This window comes from Dryobates pubescens, chromosome 15, assembly GCF_014839835.1.
Source record: "Dryobates pubescens isolate bDryPub1 chromosome 15, bDryPub1.pri, whole genome shotgun sequence".
Taxonomy (NCBI): Eukaryota; Metazoa; Chordata; class Aves; order Piciformes; family Picidae; genus Dryobates; species Dryobates pubescens.
The window spans coordinates 13,646,665-13,667,366 of record NC_071626.1 but is presented as its reverse complement, the minus strand read 5'-3'; the positions used below and the strand labels follow the sequence as shown (position 1 = coordinate 13,667,366).

Below are 20,702 nucleotides of genomic sequence, written 5' to 3'. Positions count from 1 at the left end.
GACACCAGAACAGCAGATGGATTAGGTACTTTGCAGCACTAATGATAGTGGCTGATAATGTGTGCAACTCTGATTGTTCAAGGCAGTTAAAAAGTACTGAATACAGCTGTACATAATTACACTGCTTTTGAAACTAAACCAGCCTGTGAAATTTCTGTTCCTGGAAAATGGTCAAAATTAGTCAATAACAAAACCCAAACAAATATACAACAAAACCCTAAACCCTTTGCATGTACTTAGCTAATGGTATATTGTGACATCGTGTTTCTTACATGCAAGTCTTCCCTGTCAATTCTATTAAGACTTCAGAGGGGGGAAAAATGCTGCATGATGAAACTACAAAAAGGTGGTTTTGCTGCAGGTGTAGGAAGATGCTGACTTGACAATACTCTATGTGTATGTACTTGTTTATGTCAGAAGGAGTTTGTGTAGCACTAAGTCTTAGTGTGTTGCAGGAATGTGAAAGGACATTCCCTCTTTCTACCCACTCCCTGTTTCTTTATGTGTTTCTTTTGAGTTACTGTAAGATCAGCTCTGGAGGGTTGTCTTTTTTGGCTTGTTTATCCTCACCTTTTTTTCTTTTCTTTTTCTTTCTTCTATAAGCCTGCAGAATTTCCTTTCCTAAACAAGTGAACAAAACAAGATCAGAGGTTTACTAGGTTTTGCCTTCTCTCCTGTTTTTATCCTGTTGAAACTTGCCAATCACTTTTAAAGCCTACATTGGGCTTTTCTGCAGCACAGGAGATATCATTAAGGCTTTAAACTCACTAATGAGGGAAATGTACGCTGCTTGAAGGCTCCTGCAATATTAACTACATCCAATTATGTTAGGTAAATGTATAAGTATAGTCAAAACAGGATGAAAGCATATATTTCTATTAAGGCCAAAAGCAGTCTTCTGAGTCAATCTTTCATCAAACTTAACACTGGCTATTTATTTACTGGTTTGGCAGCACTTTTTTTTTTTTTCTCCTGTACTGCAATGCTGAAGACAAACAACACTTACAGACAAGAAAAGACTATCTATTCCCAGGGCTCTGTGCCTTATTTAAAGAACAGGTTTTATTGCTGGTTAAAATATGTGAAATCTTAAAGCTGATAAATATCTTTTCCTGTTTAAATAAAGTATTGCTTCCTTATCTAGTCCTGTCCTTAGCTGACTGTGTTAGGAGTAGCTGTGATAGTTGTGGAGTGTAGATGAGGTTCATGCTGGTCTGTGGAGGTTCTGGCCTTTGATTTATGTTGATTTGGGTTTGGATTTTCATAGGGGGAGTTCAGCTTATCCTACATCTTTTGGTATATGCTGAAGGGATAATTTTTCTGAAGCTTACTCTGTCTAATAGCATAGGTTTTCAATAGTCTCTCATTTGAGATTTCTGAAACTGTTGTCAGTAGCAGATTGGTTGTTTTGTTTAGTTGTCTCCTTTTTCTCCCTTGACGTAGAGTAGAATGTCACATCCTTTGATTCCTGCCATTTCTAGTCTGCTCTTGTAGGAGATGAGTAATTAGTTTGTCACTTGTTCCAGAACTGATATAGGCTCAGATCACAACACTCAAGTTGGCCTCTTTGTATATACTTGAGCAATCAGAGTTCAGACTCAGTACTTTCCTTTGTTTTCAAGTTTACATCCACATTTGGAGGTAACTCACCTACTCATGAACAAAAAGTTCTTTTGAAGCATCTGATGTCAGAGCAACCCATTCAGGTCTATGTAAGTGATGTTTCACAGCACAGAGAAGTTATTTATGTATACCTATTCAGAAGCCTAGAAGGTCAACACTGAGCATTGGAGAAGATGTGACATTGCAATATATGATGGTTTGTGTAGCCTAGCTGAGTGTCTTCTTTCAAAGGTGGCTAGCAGCAGAAGTCAAAAAACTAGCATAATAGCAAGATGGACAGTGAAGTAATCTTCCTTCTGGCATATCCACAGCAACCACTGGCATATCTGCAGCAACCAGTGTTGTGATCAGTTCCAGTGCCAGAAGGTTTTTCCTTAGCCTTTTTTATTTCTTTTAAATATATGATAATATTCTTACCTAGAACAATGCTGAAAACCCTTTGTCTTAGCTGGAATTACCATTCCCACAGCAAGGGCTACAAAAAGGATCATATAAGCATTCCTCATCTGGTTCAGCTCAGAAGCTAATCCATCTTAGTTTATGTATCAGCGTGGACCTTTTAAAAACTATACAGGCTGACTTGGCACTGAAGCAGATGATGAGTGCTGACAAAGTGTCTCTACCAGCTCATTTTAATGGTGGTAGTCTCCAAAGGAGGGGGGGTGACAAAGCTGTTGGGATAGTAGTACCTTAAATTGATGCAGTTGTTTTAGTAGTGGTTCTCTGACCAAAGTCTGGAAAGTTCTCTTCTGATATTTGCAAAATGACCTAACAGTTAACTCCAGTAGATTTCTTTAAGCAAAAAAATGTTGCCATCTTATTTTTTTTGTTTGTGGTTTTGCACTATGTGATGTTCGTTCTGCAAAGGTAAAACCTTCGTGGGAAAGAATGTTTAAAGATGATGCGATGCGCTCCTTACCACTGGCGGTGTGTGTTATAGCTATAAATCTTATGGATCATAAGTGAAAAATGAGTCAACGGGTCTTATTTTAGTCTCTAGTGAAAATTCTTCTTTGTTTATATAGCAACCACATATCTTGGCACCATTTCTTGTAAATAGTTGATAGCAAATAGCTGGCTACTCAGAGCCTTAGGAAGGGAACACACTGTAGTGTCTTGCAGGTGCTGGGAAAGCACTGTGCTATACACACCATGCTCCTGATCACAGCTATAAAGGCTTTTCATCAGTGTTAGATTCACCACACTCAAAACAAAAAGGAAAGAGGAAAAGGGAATTACACTGTAAGTCTTTACATTGCATGGCTTGCTCCCACCTCTCCAGTATAACACGTGCTCACTGCTTTGAGTACACCTGGCCGCTGCTCATTTTCATGTTGATTTACCTGTTTCTGAAGTCTCAGCGATGGCTGGAGGAGGCTCAATTTAGCCCCACAGACACTCATGCAGGAACAGGTAAATACAGGGATCAGGAAACAGTTATCCTGCAGCATAAGAAAAGGGGTTTTGGTCTTTGTTAATTGTTTACTCTTGCCAGTCTCCTCTTGCTGATGTTAAGCAATAGAAACCAAAACAACTGCATCCTTTCCCCAAATAATGTCCCTTTCTTTGTCTTTTCCTTTCACACTGACTCTTGCAGAAAAGGGTTTGGGGAAATGAGCAGTGAAAACAAGAACTATCTTGCACCGTTCTTCTCTGCTAGATTAATTGTAGGTTGGAGATACACAAGATATTATTTTTTTTCCATTTGCAAGGCAATTGCAAAGGACAGTTTCCCAATTTCCTTTTCCATTTTCAGTATGCGCATTTAGATGAAGCTAAAACTGCACTCTTGCACTTTTTATGCAGCCTTCCTAAAATAATTCTGAATAATTTAACAATAGCTTAGAAACATTCCAGTTTAACCAGTCATTGACCTTCAGTCACATTTTAATGTAGTCAGAACTATACTGGTATTTCAGCAGTTCCAAAGAGGCTCCATTGTAGCGGAGGCAATGGTGATACCTATAATTAAAGTTGCCCAATGTCTTCCATTACAATGGTTTGCCTTTCAGTGGATTATCGAACTTCAACTGCTTCACTTAATATTTTCCAGTTAGAATTTTTCAGTGAAAATGGTCTCACTATTTCAGAGCAGCAGCCTAGGGAAGAATTAGGATTATTTATCCATTACAGGGTAAAATAAGCCCAGAGGTTTTTTCTCTTTGGCTTTGTTCCCTCTAGTGTAAGGGCTGAATATAAAAACCACTTTGAAAATCTGACCAAACTGCTTAAGTTTATAAGACCCTGAAGAATCTCAGTAAACACAGACTCAACAGAAATTATTAAAGAACAAGGAAACTCACTTGCTAATATTGCTCTCTGTTGACAGGGCTCTATAAACCACTAACTTTTTCTCCAAATTGTCACGTGAGCTGTCTGTCTAAAGGTGGAGAATCCTGAATTTGTAACAGATTCCTTTCATATGAAAGATTTGTTCATTTATTATTCTAAAAACTTCTTTCCCTTAGAAATGTTATGTTTGCAAAATCAAATAGACATCCCATGGGAAAAATGGTGTTTGGACCCATTTCTAGCTTGTCCTTTAGGATACAAAGATTACATTCGGTCTAAGATTTTCAGACCTTTTAATACTTTATTTTGTTCTCAATTTCCTTCTAATATAATTGTAATTGTCTGCAGCAGGAATAGAAGTCATGCTGTATCACCAGCATCAAGAATGAAAGAGTATGTACCTTACATGACCCGTATCGTATTCGGAGATTTCATTAATTTCATTAGGAAATATGTGGAAGATAGAAGTTTCATGTTGTGGCTGACTTTGAAGAATTAAAAGCCTAAATAAACAAATGAATAAATAAAAATTTTAAAAGTGGATTATAATATTTTGGCTTAGTTACAGTTTCTAATATAAAGTTAAAGCTGTTTCAATTTACAAAGTGAAATGATTTTTTCCCAAACCCATATATACTGAATTTCTCCCCCTCCCTCCCCCCCAAGTTTTCTCTGTGTTTTCTTCCAGAAAGCCTGGAATAACAAATTGATTTTGCAGTATTTCCAGTTTCTCTCCACCACGCAGCTTTTTAAGATAAGTTTCTACAACTATCTCTGGTTTTATTTTGTTTAATGTTTGATTTGAGGTTTTGAAGGGAGCTTCCCTCTCCAAAATTGGTGTTTCACCGTGTCAGATGAGATGTTCTCTGGATGCCCTTGCTGCTGGATGGTGCAGCCTTGCATTTTCCTTACTCAGTGGTCAACTGACCACTTGGCGGTCAGCTCTCATTTCCTCACTTTTGATCTTGGTAGCTTTCGTATAATAATGGTAGTACACAGTCAGTTTTAATTGTGAGAACTTAAGGTGGTCCCACAGTTAAGATGTATTCTAGGTTAAAAAATCAGCAGGATTTTAGACATGTTGCAAAGGGTAATTTGTTTCAATTTCAAGATCCCTTTTATTTTTCAACATATCTCAGATGTGGGAGAAGCAGCTGTGCAGATGTAAAGTGAGCTCTTGTGATGTGGGAGTGTGTGCTGCACTGGCCAGTACCAATGACTGAAAATTACAATCCCTTCCTTTCCCCTCTCCCACTCACCAGTAAAGATGAGCTTGAGGCTGGAGATACTTGCAAAAATGCTAGGTGCATGCTGAGGATGGGTGCAGCCTGGCAATTTCATTTATGCATAATCTTTTAGAGGGTGAGGCCTCTTCTCCATCAAGTGAGATATCCCAGCAGGCAGGACTGTGGCAACCTCTGCTTGAGTTCCCCATGGCTTTTCTGTGTGTGCCTGGCTGTTGTGAGCTTAGTAATCAGTGAAAGGCTGCATGTGTTGCAGTCTCAAAGTTGGTACGTGCGTCTTCCTGGGGCACTCCATAAAAGTGAATCCCAACCCCAAATACTACTCTGTCCTAGTGGGCAGTTGCTGATCTACCAGCTTGTCTACTTCTGGAATGCTAGCACTGGCCTTCTGGCAACACAAGTGGGGAGAATTCAGTGTCTGACCCATCCACACAATTACAGACAATAACACTGAAGCAATGGGGTGGCGAGACAGGCCCTGTTTTGCAAGAAAGGGATCAGTGAGCTCTGGAGCATGGCCTCCAATCTGTGGGATTTGGGGTTATTTTAAAATGTTATCTTATTCCAGAACTCTTAAGATGACAAGATATGGTGATGTGCATTATGCTTCATAATCTGCACTGCTTGCTATTACAAGCCTAATATGTCTGAGAATGCAAAAGTAGCTGATACTGCTAATTTGTTCTGAATGAGGTACTTGTTGATACTCAGAGGAGCATTTTAGCTGCTCTCTTTGAAGAAATCAAGCAAGAGTGATGTGAGAAACAGTCTGGTTACAGGTTGTTTGAGAAGTGAGGCTGTTTTACTGAAATTGCAAGCTCCAGGGAGCTCATGCTAAGTCCTTTAGCATTATCTGTATGCAATAAGGCTTTATTGTTGTTGAAATTTTCTTATGACAAACAATTCTCGATATGCTCAAATTAATTTGTGAAAGCCAAATGAACAAATGCTATTTCATAGAAGCGTCTTTTGACATGCTTTAATAAATTAGGATTATAGTTTTTACTTGATTGAAGCCAGACAAATAACCCAAATATGAAATCTTGGAAGATAAAATCTTGAAAGTGTGCTATGAAACTACTTACAAAGTGTTATAGCTTAGCTCTTCTTGAGGGACAAATAAATAAGGAATGAAACCAACTACTACTATCAGGAAAATGCATTAATGTTTTGATAGATAGATGCACAAAGTTTGGGGTTTTTTCCCCCCCCCCTGATGTCTAAATATACATTTAATGTAATTAGAAACAATTATGAAGTAACAGGCAGGGAATCTGAATTCTTCAGTTAAGCAGCTATTGCAAATCGGATTTGTTGACAGCTGCCATTACAACTGACCTGGAGTTTTCTTTCAGAGCAACTTTTCAAAGGAAAGCTAACATAAAAATAGGTGTATTTGGCTAGGGAGTTCTCTGTCTCTTACTAATAGCAGATGGTTAGAGAAAATGCAGAACAACAGGGTGAGTGCAGCATAATATTTCCTATGGAATAACCCCCTAACAGCTGACTGTCTATGGCTGACTTCCTGAGCTGGAGGTGCATCCATGTTTTTAAATATTAATAACTTTTTTTGTCAGTAGTTTTCATTTAAACAGCATCTTGGACCCATTTGTATTTTTGAAAACCATGAGGAGTCATAGAATCATAGAATCAATGAGGTTGGAAAAGAACTCAGAGACCTCAGAGATCAGCAAGTCTAACCTATTACCTAATACCTAACATCTCATGACTAACTAAACCATGTCTTCCAGTGCCACATCCAGTCCTTTTTTGAACACCTCCATGGATGGGGACTCTACCACCTCCCTGGGCAGCCCATTCCAATGGCCAATCTCTCCTTCTGGGAAGAATTTCCTCCCAACATCCAGCCTAAACTGCAAAATTGGTTTAGGATCATAGAATCATAGAATTGTTGGGATTGGAGGGGACCTGAAGGATCATCAAGTTCCAACTTCCCTGCCATGGGCAGGGACACCTCACACTAGATCAGGGACACCTGATCAGGTTGCCTAGCACCACATCCAGCATGGCCTTAAAAACTCCCAGGGATGAGGCTTCTACCACCTCCCAGGGCAACCAGTTCCAGTGTCTCACCACCTTCACAGTGAAGAACTTCTTCCTAACATCCAATCTGAATCTACCCATTTCTATTTTCTTTTCCATTCCCCCTAGTCCCATCATTTTCTTGACACCCTAATACTCCCTCACTTGCCCCATTTCCCCCCTTTTGTCCCTCAAATCCCAGAGCACCTGGGCTCTGTTGGAGTCTCCTCCCACCCCAGGTGTGATCACTTGGCCCTCCCCACCCATTCCCCTTTAAATCTCTGCTAGGGAAAGGCAGAAGCCCTAAGCTGAGCCCATCTGGGCTGAGGGATCCTCCTCTCATCACTGGTGAGTGCCCATGGTGCACACTGGGTGATGGTGGTGGTGACAACAAAGGCCGGGGGGCCTGGTGGCCCCCCGGTTAGGTAGGAAGAGAATTGATGGTTCCTTCAGTATCATCTTTGCTTTCACAAGTAAACTTTAATTCACCTTGTTTGATGTTGTTTTCAAATTCTCATTTTGGTGTTGGGGGAAAAAAGGTGAAATATTTTTTCCTTGAGGTATTTTGCATGTATTGGAGATCATTGCTCTGAAGTACTGATCCCAAATCTTTTGTTTCACGTTAGACAAATTGCTGTTTGAAGTATACTTTGTAAACCTGGTTGTTGTCATGCAGGAATAGGATATTAAGCAACAACTTTATGTGCTGTGTGGGCAACTGGAAGACTGATAGAAACCCTTTGAAGATGTTTTTGCTTGGGACAGAGTTTACCACTTATTTCTTTAGTGTTTCTCAGTGTTGGAGATTTTAAGCTGAACTGGCCTATTAATAGCTTTATTTCTATATTATACCATGTGAGTGAAAGAGGTCAACCCCAAACTGTCAATAAAATACTAAATAAATTAAAAAGTGACTTTTTTTTTTTCCTTTGTACTTACCCACCTCTGAAAAAAGTTTTGCTTACAAGTAATATTTTTAAACTGAGTCATTGGTAAGCCTCTATCTACTTCACCAGGATTGCTTGCCTCTACTAGCAATCAAAGTGTTAAGCATTTAACCTTCATTTGAGGAATTTGAAAATAAAAGCCTTTGCTCAGCCATGTCTAATGCTTGGAATTGCCTTGAGTTCTTTGCAGGTGGTGATTTTAACATGTAGTCTCAAGCAGCTGCATTTTTTTTTTTCTTCTAAGCACAGTCAGAAGAACTTTGTTGCCAAAGTGCTTAGCAGTTTTGAAACCTAGTTCATGTCCAACCTAGAAGACCTATGTATATTTTTCAGCAGTAGATGGACCTTATTGGTACCTTTCAAACTGGTTGGTGGTTCAAACTCTGAAGAAAATGTAGCAGCAGTGGACCTGTTTGGGTCACAAGAGCAGGTGGTGGAACTGTGCGTCTTCAAAACAGTCCCCAGTGATATTGGGGCTTCTGCCTAGGCTAAAACAGAAAGGCTTTCATGCCTCCAAGGTGCTCATATTGCTCTGGGAAGTGTCTTACCCTAGCAACCTATAGGTGATTCCTGGGGAAGATGCACTGGCCACATTATGTATAGAAGTTACTCCACATTCCACGTGGACCTTGACATCTGAGCTAGAGAAGGTGCAGCCTTAGAGGACAGTGACCCAGATCAGAGATGCCAACATTTCAGATACTACTGTAAAATATTACTTAGTCTCTTCATCTAGTGATAGTATTATATAAATGGACCTTTGAGAAGAACTAGGACTGAAGCCTTTTTCACAAGAGGAGTGAATGCTAGGTGTAGATAATGGTTGGACACAACAATCTTAAAGGTCTTTTCCAACCAAAACATTTCCATGATTCTAAGCCCATTCTCAGTTCATTCCTAAGTATTCCCTAGAAAGGAAAGAGGGTTTAGGACTGCTCCTCCATGCACATTCCCCTAGCTTGTACTCCTTCTGTGATAGTTTTTTTCCTTTAAAAATGTTTTCATTTCCTGGCTTTTCTTCCCATCCTTATCCACAGGAAGGAATTGCAGCTTTTTTTCCCCTATGTATGAGATTGATTCACTCAGTGATGATATAAAACAGAGTTACCACCATGGCTTCTTTCACTTACCAATTGAAACAAAGGGACTAATCCCTGATCACAGCTGTGGCAGCCTCTCTTCTGGAGTGCATTTTGTTTTGATGTCCAGGAGAAGGGAGGTGCTGAGGCCCTAGAGAGGTGTGGGACTCTTCCTGCATTGCTGTCACAGCAGTTTGGACAACTCTGCTCAGCCTTGGTGAATTATGCTCTGAGGTAACTAACTGCATACTCAAGGCATTTGGATCATGACAGGGGTCAGCAGCCTAGAGGACACACAATGGAAATATGGGTAGTAGTTCAAATCTGTCTTGGTATTCTCCAAAATCTCTGAGGGTGCTGAAGAGATGTCTCAGAATGAGCAGCTCATGGAATATGACATTCCTGTGTAACAAAGATCTAGCACAAGTTCTTACGGCTATTGCTTGTCATTCCTATGTGCACCAATGATTGAAAGCATGGGAATGCAGCTATAGCAAAAGTTATGGGGGACTGCTTTTCTCCAAATTCTCTTTACAATCCATAAAAGGCACCTTCTGGTCCTCAGCCCTTCCTCTAGGAAAAGTGTGCATAACCAGCCAGACTTTTAATAGTCTTATAACTTTATCCTAAACGTTAAAAAGTCCAGTTATGTCAGCTGGAAAGTAGATTTAAACATTGTGTTGAAAAACTGCTTCTCGGCACAGTAGAAACTGTGTATAGAGCACAGGTTCTCCAGTACAACATGAATTTGTTTAAATTTAAAAAATGCCCAATTAATTAATTAACAGTGAATACATTTTTCCTTGGTTTGATTGTTTTGACCCCAAATACACAAACTGATGAAGGAGTGGCCTTAGTCTTGACCTTTTTTACACCACCAAGTTCAGTGCTGTGTGACTCACATTAGTCTGGGTCAGACTGCAGGAGGCTGTATGTGTTTATTTTAGCATTTATGAAAGGCTATATTTACCTCATTGCAATGACTCGCTTTGGTTTCTATTGACAAAACCATGACTTAAGAGAATGTTTGCAAAGGCAGGAACAGATGTTTGCAGGCTGCTTGCACCAGAGCATAAAAAAGAAGTCAGTGTTTACTTGTAAGCTGGTACTGGCTGTGCCACTTTCCAAGGAATAACAGTGAATGGTAGCCATAAGTCAGTTGGTTGAAGATCCTGACTTGACAACAAAAGAATGGACTTGGAGATGCCGTTTTGTGTAGTCTGCCTTCCACTCTACAGTATAGATCAATTGCTATATTCACTGAAACCAATGCTACCTTGTTACACTCTTCTGAAGTATCTTAATGACCAAGGGGAACCTAAAAGCTTAATGAAATACATAACTTAAGGATAATTTGCTCTCTTCCCTCCATGCATGTTGGTTTCAAATTAAGCTAAAAACTCTTACTAGATACTTTCACAAAATTACAAACAACATAAGCTTTTTGGAGTTAGTTTGGCGATTTTCTTTTTCCCCTCTGCAGCCATCAGAACTGTTCCTAAATCATCAACAATAAAATCAAACTTGTTTAAAATCAACTTTTGTAGAAGGGAAAAAGTGTGATAGACCATCAGCAGGGTTAATTATGGTCTGGGAGGATTTGTGAGTATCTCTGCACACAGTTTTAGTGGGCAAGGAAGGACTGACTTCAGTCACCTGGGAGCAGCAGTGTGGGCTATGCAGCATCTGAAGATTCGGATATGGTGTTTTGGAAAAAGTAATGAAAACTGAGCCTACTTTGTGAGTGTCAACACTGGTGTGTAGTGATCAATTCTGGTGTTGCATGGGTGGGAGGGCCCCAGTGGTCTCCCACACTAGGGCTTGCCACTCAGTAGGCAAGGCCAAACTTTAGTCCTCCCCGAGGGCTGTCACCTTTGGGTAAGGAGTGGAGTCTTGCTCCAATATGGTGATTTGTGAAGAGAAAAATGATAGACCTTTTGAAGTGATGTGACTGTAGTGTCTGCATAAGCAAGAACCTGCTCGATGGGAATGATAATGAATGACAGGATAAATGAATGAATATAAATTAACTGTGTTTTGTTTTTAAAAACACTCCACACAGTGCTGTCCTAGTTCAACCAGAAGACACTACACAATTCTTTGGATGTCATGAGTACAGAGAGAGCTGAGCATGATTTTTCCCCATACAAAACACCAAGGAAGCTTGGAGGAATGCACTGTATCAGTTTACCAACAGGGAATTTGAAAAAATAATATTTGGAGGCATCAACTGCCTTTCCACATTCATGATCCACTTATTGCAGGCTTTGTAAGATCTATTCCTAGAGGGTGGGGTTTGTTTTTTTTGGTTACTTTTGTTAATAGGAAATGTAACATTGATCTGTGTGTGTCATGCTGCTGGCTGGCTGAAATACCATCATGAGCCGTTCATGGGCTTACTGGTTCCACCTGCTGGTTGAACTGGTGGTGATGACCTGTCAGTCAAGTGGGGTTGAGCAAGTAATCTTAAGGAAGGATGTTATGAATAATTGCTGTTGGAGGTATGTCTATGTCTTCATGCTGAAAACTTTCTCTGTTGTTTCCCCCCCCCCCCCCCCCCCCCCCCCATTAAGTTTCATTTCATTGCATTCAATTTAAAATGCAATTTCTTAATCACCAATACATTTTTAGGCAGAGAAGGATAGCAACCCTCTTTAAAAATATGATGAAAAATTAACCCACTGATGTGCAAGTGCAGCTGCCTGTTCATAACTCAGGGGAAGCCTAGACCCGTTCACCCTAGGGCTGTCACAGATGCTGCATGGCATGCACGAGAGCTGGACAAGCCCTTGCATTCAGAACATACACCAAAAATTTCCCCAAAGAGGGAACAGGGTGAAGAAAGGGGAAACCCAGAGCTAGACTTAACCCTGGATACTGCAATGTCCCAGCATGCATAAGAAAGGCTGGACATGAGAGGAACAAGTGGCTCTCATTAGCATGGGTTATAGGATTGAGACTAGGGCTAGAGTTCAGGAGGGCATGGACATGGGATTCCTGCAAAGCCTGCAGGGCTAGAAGAAAGCCAAAGACTTATATGATGGCAAATGGTGTTTGCTAGGTATGGCTAATGTTGGAATTAGTGTTGAAGGTACCATTAGGATTTTGGGTGTTGTAGAGCTTAGTTCATTGTTGCAATCTCACCAGGTTTTCAGTGCTGAGGGTTGGCTTCAATAGAAGTAAGTCTTTTTTAATAGGTTTTGTTAGCACTAGGCTATGATTAAGTCTAAGTCAACAAAGCTTCTGAGATCCTGTTTTAGACAGTTTCATTTCTTGCTGTGTTGTCAAAGCATGTGGAGTAGATTAGCAGCTGGTTCTGTGGGAAATGAACGGTTTATATTGCAGGTTTCTGATCTAGTAGGTTTTCAAAGGTCTTTAGCCTTTCAGGTTATTTGCAGATTCACCTATTCAGGATATTTTAAAAGTAAGTAGCTGCATAAACTTTCTCCTTCTGGTTGCAAACCTTCATCCTTCCCTTTTTATTAATTTCCAGCAATGAAAGAAGAGAAGGTTTCTGAAGGAATGTTGAAGTGCTGCTACCCTTCCTTCTGCTCCAGGCAGTCATTGCTGGCTGCAAGCAGTTCAGTCTAGCCTGCTAGTGACAAACTCAGAAAAGGAGCAAATGAATCAGACAAGGCTATAGCTACACTCCAGAATAAAACAGGGACCAGATATTAGTGCATGGGTAGGTCTTACAGATGTCCTTATTGATATGCTTCTTTACATGGTTTTGCCCTGTATTGATTAGTTGTCCCCCAGGCATGGTCAGGGCACAGTTCAGGAGGTGAACGTGCACCATGTCTGTAAGCAGTTTGGATATGGCCATTCTCTTTGGGAAAGTGATTTAATGTCTGGGACAGGAGGTGTTCTTTACCACTTGGCCTCAGAGCCAGAGCAGAGTTGCTTGCCTGAATTATTTAGTAATACACAGCAAGCCAAATTAACTCAGGGACAAACAAGCCAATAACTGGGTCTGAAGGGTCAGCCTAAGGAACAGCTTAATGGGGAGGGAATTCTTGCATCAGCTGCAAAGATACTGCTCATCTGCAAACATTATTTTGTTTTCTGTTTTAAAATGACTGGTGTTGTAAAGGATTTGTTTAGAAGCAAATCCTTCCAATTTTCTTTGTTGTTTCTGATGGCATGTCTGTGATTGTGGGAACTCAGCAGCACTTGCAGGTATGCTGCAGCATATTACCATGCTGCCAGTAGTTTTCATGCGGCATTACTGTACCACATTCAGAAATGGTTGATTACACAGGAGAAGGATGCACAGAGCTATTGTTGAGTATTTAGATAATGCTAGATGGAATATGTGTCTGATTATATGTGACTTAAAAGCAACCTCCTTCTCCTCCTAAAAATCAAAATTCCACCTCTGAAAATATTACATCTGGCTCCCATGGTAATTTTTTTTAGTGATTTTCATAAGCTCAAGGATTCTCAGATGCAGCTAGTACTTTGTCCATTCAGAGAGAGGTGACACTTCATCTTTCACTAAGGATACTTCAGGCTCATTCTCATACCAAATCCATTTTCATTCCTTCTATATGAACCTGTAGCATAGGTTATGCAATTAGGAGGAAAGTGTTTGCAGAAACGATAAGGGAAACCTGATAAATGAAATCTGCTCTACACTGTCACTCAGACTGATGCTATTCCAATAAACACAAACATGTTTTGTGTGCCCGGTTTAAAGAGACAGAGTAAAATAATTTATGGCCAAAATTCTTTCATTCCTTGCAGCTTTTATATATGTGTAATACTATACACACCAAAAATATGTTAAGGGAGGATTGTTGACATGGAGTGCTAAAAAGGCAATACTATGGACAGTGTTGTAGTTGCAACATTATAGTTAACAGGGTTTTTGTTCACTGACTGAGCTCCTTTCTGAGAATGTGCTGTATGCAATCTTTACACAATTAGGAGCATTTTTTTTACTGTGAAACTTTGGTTTTAGGAAGGGGTTTTATTTACAAGGCAAATGCAGTCAGATTTATGTCACACCTTTTGTTATCTGAGTGGAGCCAAGTCTTCCAGGGAAGATTTAGCTTACAGAGTCCACAGATTAAGCAACCTTCAGTTTAGAAGTGGATGCAAAATACTTTTCCAAGTGTTGTCCTATTTTGTTTGTTTGGTTTTTGTTTTGCCTTGTGCATTTTTGAAACCTCACTTGGAAGACAGCATTGATAATTTCCTTGTGGGAATTATCCTGCTCTTTCACTGTATATTCTGAGTGTGTCAGAAATGTTAATGTATCATTAGCAGTCCTGAGGAGGTGATGTGATATTTCCACTTTATAAATCAGAAGTGAAGGCTGGTGGTTGAAGCACAGGTCTGACAGCATTTGCTGATTTGGGAGCCCCAGTCAATGACCTGATTTCATGGACTGATGCATTTTGTGTGTGATCAAGGCACATTCCCTGATGTTGGTTTGAGTGGCATTAGTGAATGCTTAGGAGCTCTGCAGTCTGGGCCTCAGGGCTTGAAACTGAAGACCAAAGATATAAGGAATATTCAGTGGCCAGCTGAGTCAAGATCTAGTTTGATGGGGTTCCCTAGCAGCATGTAAGAACTGTGAAGCAGAGGCTAGCATCAAATACTTTCTCCAAAGATGGCTCTTATTTACAATTGTCTGGAGCCTCTTCTGATTCTACTATGCCTTTGAACATCTGTAACAAGGCCGTGGTACAGTGAGTGTGTTTCTAGCTGTACTTCTGATCCTCAGAACAGATACCTACTAACAAGTTATAAAACAGATAAATTTATTGCAAAGAAAATAGGATAGTCTATGTATACATTAAAAATATATCTGTTTTTATGCTACAGTAGTCATCTGATGAGAGTACCTGAGTCACTCTCGTCATTCTGCTTCATGTCCTGCTTACATTTCTGCTTGAAAACAGCTTGTCTTTGCTCAGACTGGCCTGTAGTGTCAACTTGGTGACATTAGTTTGCTACACTGGATGGTGTTGCTGACAATGTAAAACCATTCCATTAGCCTGTTTGCAATATATAATAGTTCTGCATTTTACAAGCTTATACAGTGTAGCAAGATTCTGGCAAGTGTAAAGAAAAAAAAAGTGTTAAGGAGAGCTGGCAGCTCCTGAAAGAGAAGGTATTAAGTGCAAACTTCCAATAAGGAGGAAAGTTAAGGAAGAGTAGAAGAAGACTGGCATTGCTAAACTGTCAGTTCTTCATGGCCCCTAAAGATAAGTATTTTTTTCTGCAGTGGGAAGTAGGTCAGATTTCCAAGAACAAAGATTAAAAAAATAATATATAAGCACAGTAAAACTGGAAGTTTTGAGAGACAAAATGAGATGAAAGCATCCTTGTGTGTAACAGGTCATAAGAAATAATGTTTCATGTACATTAGTAATGAAAGAGACTGAAAGAAAACATTATGGGGGTGAAAGGGATCAAGAGATGGCATTCGGAGGGCCAAAGTGCCTTTGGCTCATTTGGATCTTTCCCAGTAAAGTGGATACTGTTGCTACTGGGGGCCTCTACTGCCACTGCTACACTGGCAGGTAGGCAGTGACCTGGGTGCCAGAAGATCTCACATGTGCAAATAAATGTTTCTGTTCAGCCTGATAACTATAGAAGTGTACATCTTCCATCCTCACCTAACAGTTTTAGGATGGTTTGTCTGGAGGACATTGCTATAACTGAAATACTGCTTGAAGATGACTTGGAAAGTGTTTGGGAACAGTGCACTGCCAGAAGCACTGCATGAGCTAGGAGAATCCCAGAGGCGGCTTCTTTGCAAGGGCTATTCTGTACTCTGTTAATGGGTTAGACAATGGCACCAAGTGTGGTGATAATTTATATAGAAGATGTTAAGCTGCAAAAAAGGGCTACAATTCAAAGTAGTCATGATCCGTTGGAGAAGTAATCACAAAAAGGAATGGTCACAGTTCAACAAGGATATGTTCTCTATATGACTCTTAGGAGTAACCAACTTAAATGATAAAGGCTGAGGAATAACTTCTTAGGGAGTAATTATCCAGAAAAAAGTCTAAGAGTTATAGGGAACTGCAAGGCAGTGCATTAGTCGACATTGTCATGTTGTTGTATGTAGTATTCCAAGGTGAGTAGCAAGGAATATGGCCTGCAGAATGTATGGAGGAAAGTCCTTCCTTGTCTGGAGTACCATGTCAAGTCACTGGGGCTGTACCTGAGGAAGATGTAAATCAATATACTCTGCAGAGAGACAGCATCTAGACTGAACAAACGATCCCAATAACATGACTGATAGGTATGTATTGAACAAACTGGTGAATTTTGGTGTGGCAGCACTATCATCAGTGGTTATTAATGCCTTCTGTATGTATGGGCTGCTGAAAGAGGGAGACAATAACCTGTTTTCTATGTGTGTGATAGCACAAAGGCTGAAGACCTTTGTCCTACCATAGTAAGGGTAGTAGGGAACTGGTTGTTCCCTAAATGTTCTTCAAGGCCTACATCCTCTGGCAATAATATATAGTAGATTCCGCTACGGGGCCCCACATCTCCTGATACCTCTTTCAGGTGTAATTATGTTGTTTTCTTACACACTTGCTCTTTCATCTTTTTTGTTACCCTGTTACTTTTTTGGTAAATATTACTTCCTGGATATGGATTTCCTAGTTGGTGAGAGTAATCCCTTGTGTCCCGTCTTGCTACAGAACTTCTCGGGATAGTCCTTTAAGCTGCTATGTTTGACCAACTCCTGAACTGTAAGAGTCCCACTCTAAGTAAGAGTGCTCCTTATAGAAAGCAAGTCCCAGTCCTTGTGCTTTCTAATCAACATATTTTTCTGAATACTTTTAAAATGCATGTAACAGTCTAACATACCAGCTGTCACCATAAACTTTGTCCCACACCGACATCCACATGCGGTGCGTTGGCACTCATGTCACAAGGAGAGGGAGTGTTGACAGCTTCTTTTGCTAGTCACCTTAGAAAGGGAGGAAAGAAGCCAGGGTTCAGCAGAGGAGAACTGGCAATCGCAAGAGAACACCAGGAACAGATGAACCAATATAGCCTGAGCAAGGAGTTACTGGACTGGCCAAGGGCTTTTACATGCCCAAGAGGAAACACATGTGGCAAAATAGATATTTTTCCAGCCTCATCCGTGTTTGGGACTGATTTGAACCTCTCTTCCCAAGGGACACCAGTTCAATGCTATTCATGATCAATTCTGCTGAGTTCCAGAGTCTCAAGTAGCTGTAGTTACTTTTCTGTTAAAACTGAATCATGTTTTCTTTTGACTTAGAAGCCAAGCTTGATTTCCAAGCCAATGCTCGACAGCATCCTTTGTCTTCGTGATGACAGATGGAAGTATGTCCGGAGTGTCCTGACCCCAGCCTTCAGTGACAGCAAACTGAAAGAGGTAAGGTGTAGATAATCCTGTTCTGATCATTGAGAAGACTTAATTGTTTTATTTATATAGAAGTGTACTTTATATAGGTTCATATTTAGGATAGGTAAAACCTGCCACTTTCTGCCAGTTTATTTATATTTGAAGAGTATGTGCAGTAGAGCTTGTGTATGGTGTGGTCCAGGTCATAAACTGGTGAAAATCAGAGTAGCTCACCTGAGGATATGATCTTCTGTCTCTCTCTATAAGCCAGTTTGTCCATAAAAGCATAACAAACTCAAAAAGGACCATTACACCTTCCTTCCCCCAGTTCTGTTAGGAGTAAGCTAAAGTATGGGAAAGATTATTGCTCCCAATTGGAACATAGCTTTTTGTGATTTGCAGAGTCAGCAGCTCTCACGTTATCACAGGAACTGCTGTCAGTCTATTTTCATTTCTCCATCTCCTTCCCTCTCCACACCCACCCCCCCCTTTTTCCTTTTATTCTTTAATCCTTTCATATAATAAAATAAGTCACTGGAACAGAATGTCATTGCCAGATAAATACCTCTGACTGAAAATAAATGTCTCTGTGCTGACCTGCTGCTAATTTCCTATAAATGTCTCACCATTTACTTAGCCATGGGAACTCATTACCCGGTAACAAAGTCCTAGTCCAGTGACACGATATCTCTTAATTAAATGCAGATAAATGATTGACTGGTTGAAGTTGCCTTTCATGAGGGAGGGGGGAAAAAAAAAAAAATAAATCCCAGGCCACAACAGAAAAAACCACCTCTTTTTGTATTTTATTCTGAAAAGGACCCATGCCTCACACCAGTGCCCAGTCCTGGGTCGTAAAATTTTCCACTGGGCAGACGCTTGTGTTATTTTGACATGCCGCTGTCGAAATCCACAGTAACATCTAAATGTGTCTGGCTCTCCCAGCTCCATAGACAGCGGTTGCTTAGCAACGCTGGCTGTCACCTCCTTATTATGGTAAATTCTAATTGGCTGCCAGCCTGGTGGAGATGCTGATTAATCACTACTGACAATGCCATTGGTTATGTGCCTCGACATTCGCTCTGTCACCGACTCCATCGTGAAATTTTAGCGAGGCAAGGATACTTAAATATGCAAGTGATTAGTTGCTCATGGTGTGGTGGGGAGAGTTTTGCATTTTCCTAGCAGAAATTAATCTGCCTTACCACAGGTCATCAGCTCTTTGCTGGCGGACTAACAAAAGATAAAGCCATGCTCCCCTCAATTTACAGAGAGCAACCTCTGCTGGTACCAGCCAGTCAGACTTGACTGAGAAGAGCAGGGAGTGGTGAGCAGACAGAGGCCCTTGACATTGTGTCTTGGGACCAGGCACATGTGGGTTTGCAGAGTCTGATGGAATTAAACCAGGGTGGGAGAAGAAGTCATGGCACTAACTTTTCACTGCTTGGTGGTGGAGCCGCCAGGCAGAAGCGGTGGTAGGAAGTGAAATGGAGGGCTGCCTAGTGCCTGGTAGCCATCTCACATGCAAAAACTGAGGTCTTTATTTAGCCTGTTAATCAACTTTCCTTGTTTTGCCTCTTCTAAATTCTGTGGAAGGGACACAATTGTGTGTGGGTTCAGAGTGACCTGGAAATGCTTGCTTTCTTTAGTCTGCAGAAGGTGGGACAATGAGGAGTAAGGAAGCTCTCTTTGAAAGGCCCATTTTTATTCCTCTGTATCCCATGGCTTCACCCAAAGACCATCCTTCCCAAGACAGAGAGATGCTTGCAGTTAAATCCATGTAAGAGGGAGAACCTCTCTTGAATGGTTGCACTCTTTAGCCTTCCATTTAACTTTGTACCCAAACTCATGAACAGGCCTGGGATTTGAAGTCAGTGCAGGTTAAGTCTTCATCCATGTACTTCTCTTGCTGTTGCTTAATTTAGAAGCCATTCCAAACTTCTCAAAGGAAATCAATGCTCATTAATTATGATCTCACTTTTTAATTCTCCTGTTTTCAGTACTCTCTCAGAATATCTACAACAGCATGGAAATAAAAGTGTTTTAGCATTAGACATACTAGTATATTCAGAATTATGTAGAAGGCATTCTGTTCATAATAAACTCTTCTCTATCTCAAAGAAGCTACAAACAAGCTAGTTTTGGTAATAATATATTGCAGAAGAACCTGGATATGTTGGTTTATACATATTTATAAATACTGCTAGACACGCTCCTCATTTCTTCTCCTAAGACATTGATTCCTTCACCACAGAGATCTGGGCTCTGACAAAACCCCACACCAGAGTCTTACTCTCTGTTCAGTCTAGATGTCTTCATTCTGCTATGCAAACTCCCCAGTGATGTTGGAAAGACTGCAGACCTCCTGAGTAGCTTTAGAGAGTGGTTCCCCTTAAGTGCTCATGGCATTTAGTAAGAAATAGAGGAGATGGAGACAAAACTGGAGAAGGTGCCAGAAAAATCTTAAAAATGCTAGGAAAACAACTCTCTGCATACACACAGCAATCCATACACTCAAAAGCCCTGAAACTTCCAGCTTCGGTTAATTGCTTGTAACTTTCCAAACTTCAAAATTTCTGGAACCAACTTTTACTCATTTGGTGACTGACTTGGACATTTTTGCCAGACTAGGAAAATTCCCCAAGCTTAGTGAACTTCTCGGTGGCACTAGCCTGCTTCCATGAAGAGATGGGAACAAAGTAGACCTCTGTCCCAAATAGCCCCCTCCATGGGGCTTTGTGGGTCAAACCTTGGTAGCATACATTAGGTCTGTCTTGGATTTTGTTCTCCATCTGTCAGGCAGAAGAGTGAATGCTCCACTTCTTGTTCTTGCTAGTGCTGAAGTTGTCTTTTAGCCTAGTAGTAGATTGTTGTGTTTTAAAATGGAGATATCAGGAACATACACTCAACTCCCTGGTCCTCTGTACTACTTTTATCTGAAGTGATTTCTATGGGGAGCACTGGAATTTTTAACATGTGTTTTGCTGTCCCAGCCTAATAGATCCTAGTTCTCTCAGAACATCCAGACAGACAAGTCTATGTTCAGAGTGGTACCTCCTCTGGCTTTGTCTCCATCTCCTCAATTTCTTTTCAAACACCATGCACTGTTTCACTGCTGCCTTTATGA

General features: G+C 40.5%; 1 protein-coding gene across 1 annotated transcript in view; it reads left to right on the top strand.

The window, feature by feature from the left end:
* Positions 1 to 20,702, top strand: part of TBXAS1 (thromboxane A synthase 1) — a 246,909-nt gene that overhangs the window by 131,077 nt on the left and 95,130 nt on the right. Inside the window, exon 6 of the mRNA XM_054167849.1 lies at positions 17,489 to 17,605. Within this exon, the coding sequence (XP_054023824.1) occupies positions 17,489 to 17,605 (117 nt within the window). The remainder of the gene's footprint in view (positions 1 to 17,488; positions 17,606 to 20,702) is intronic.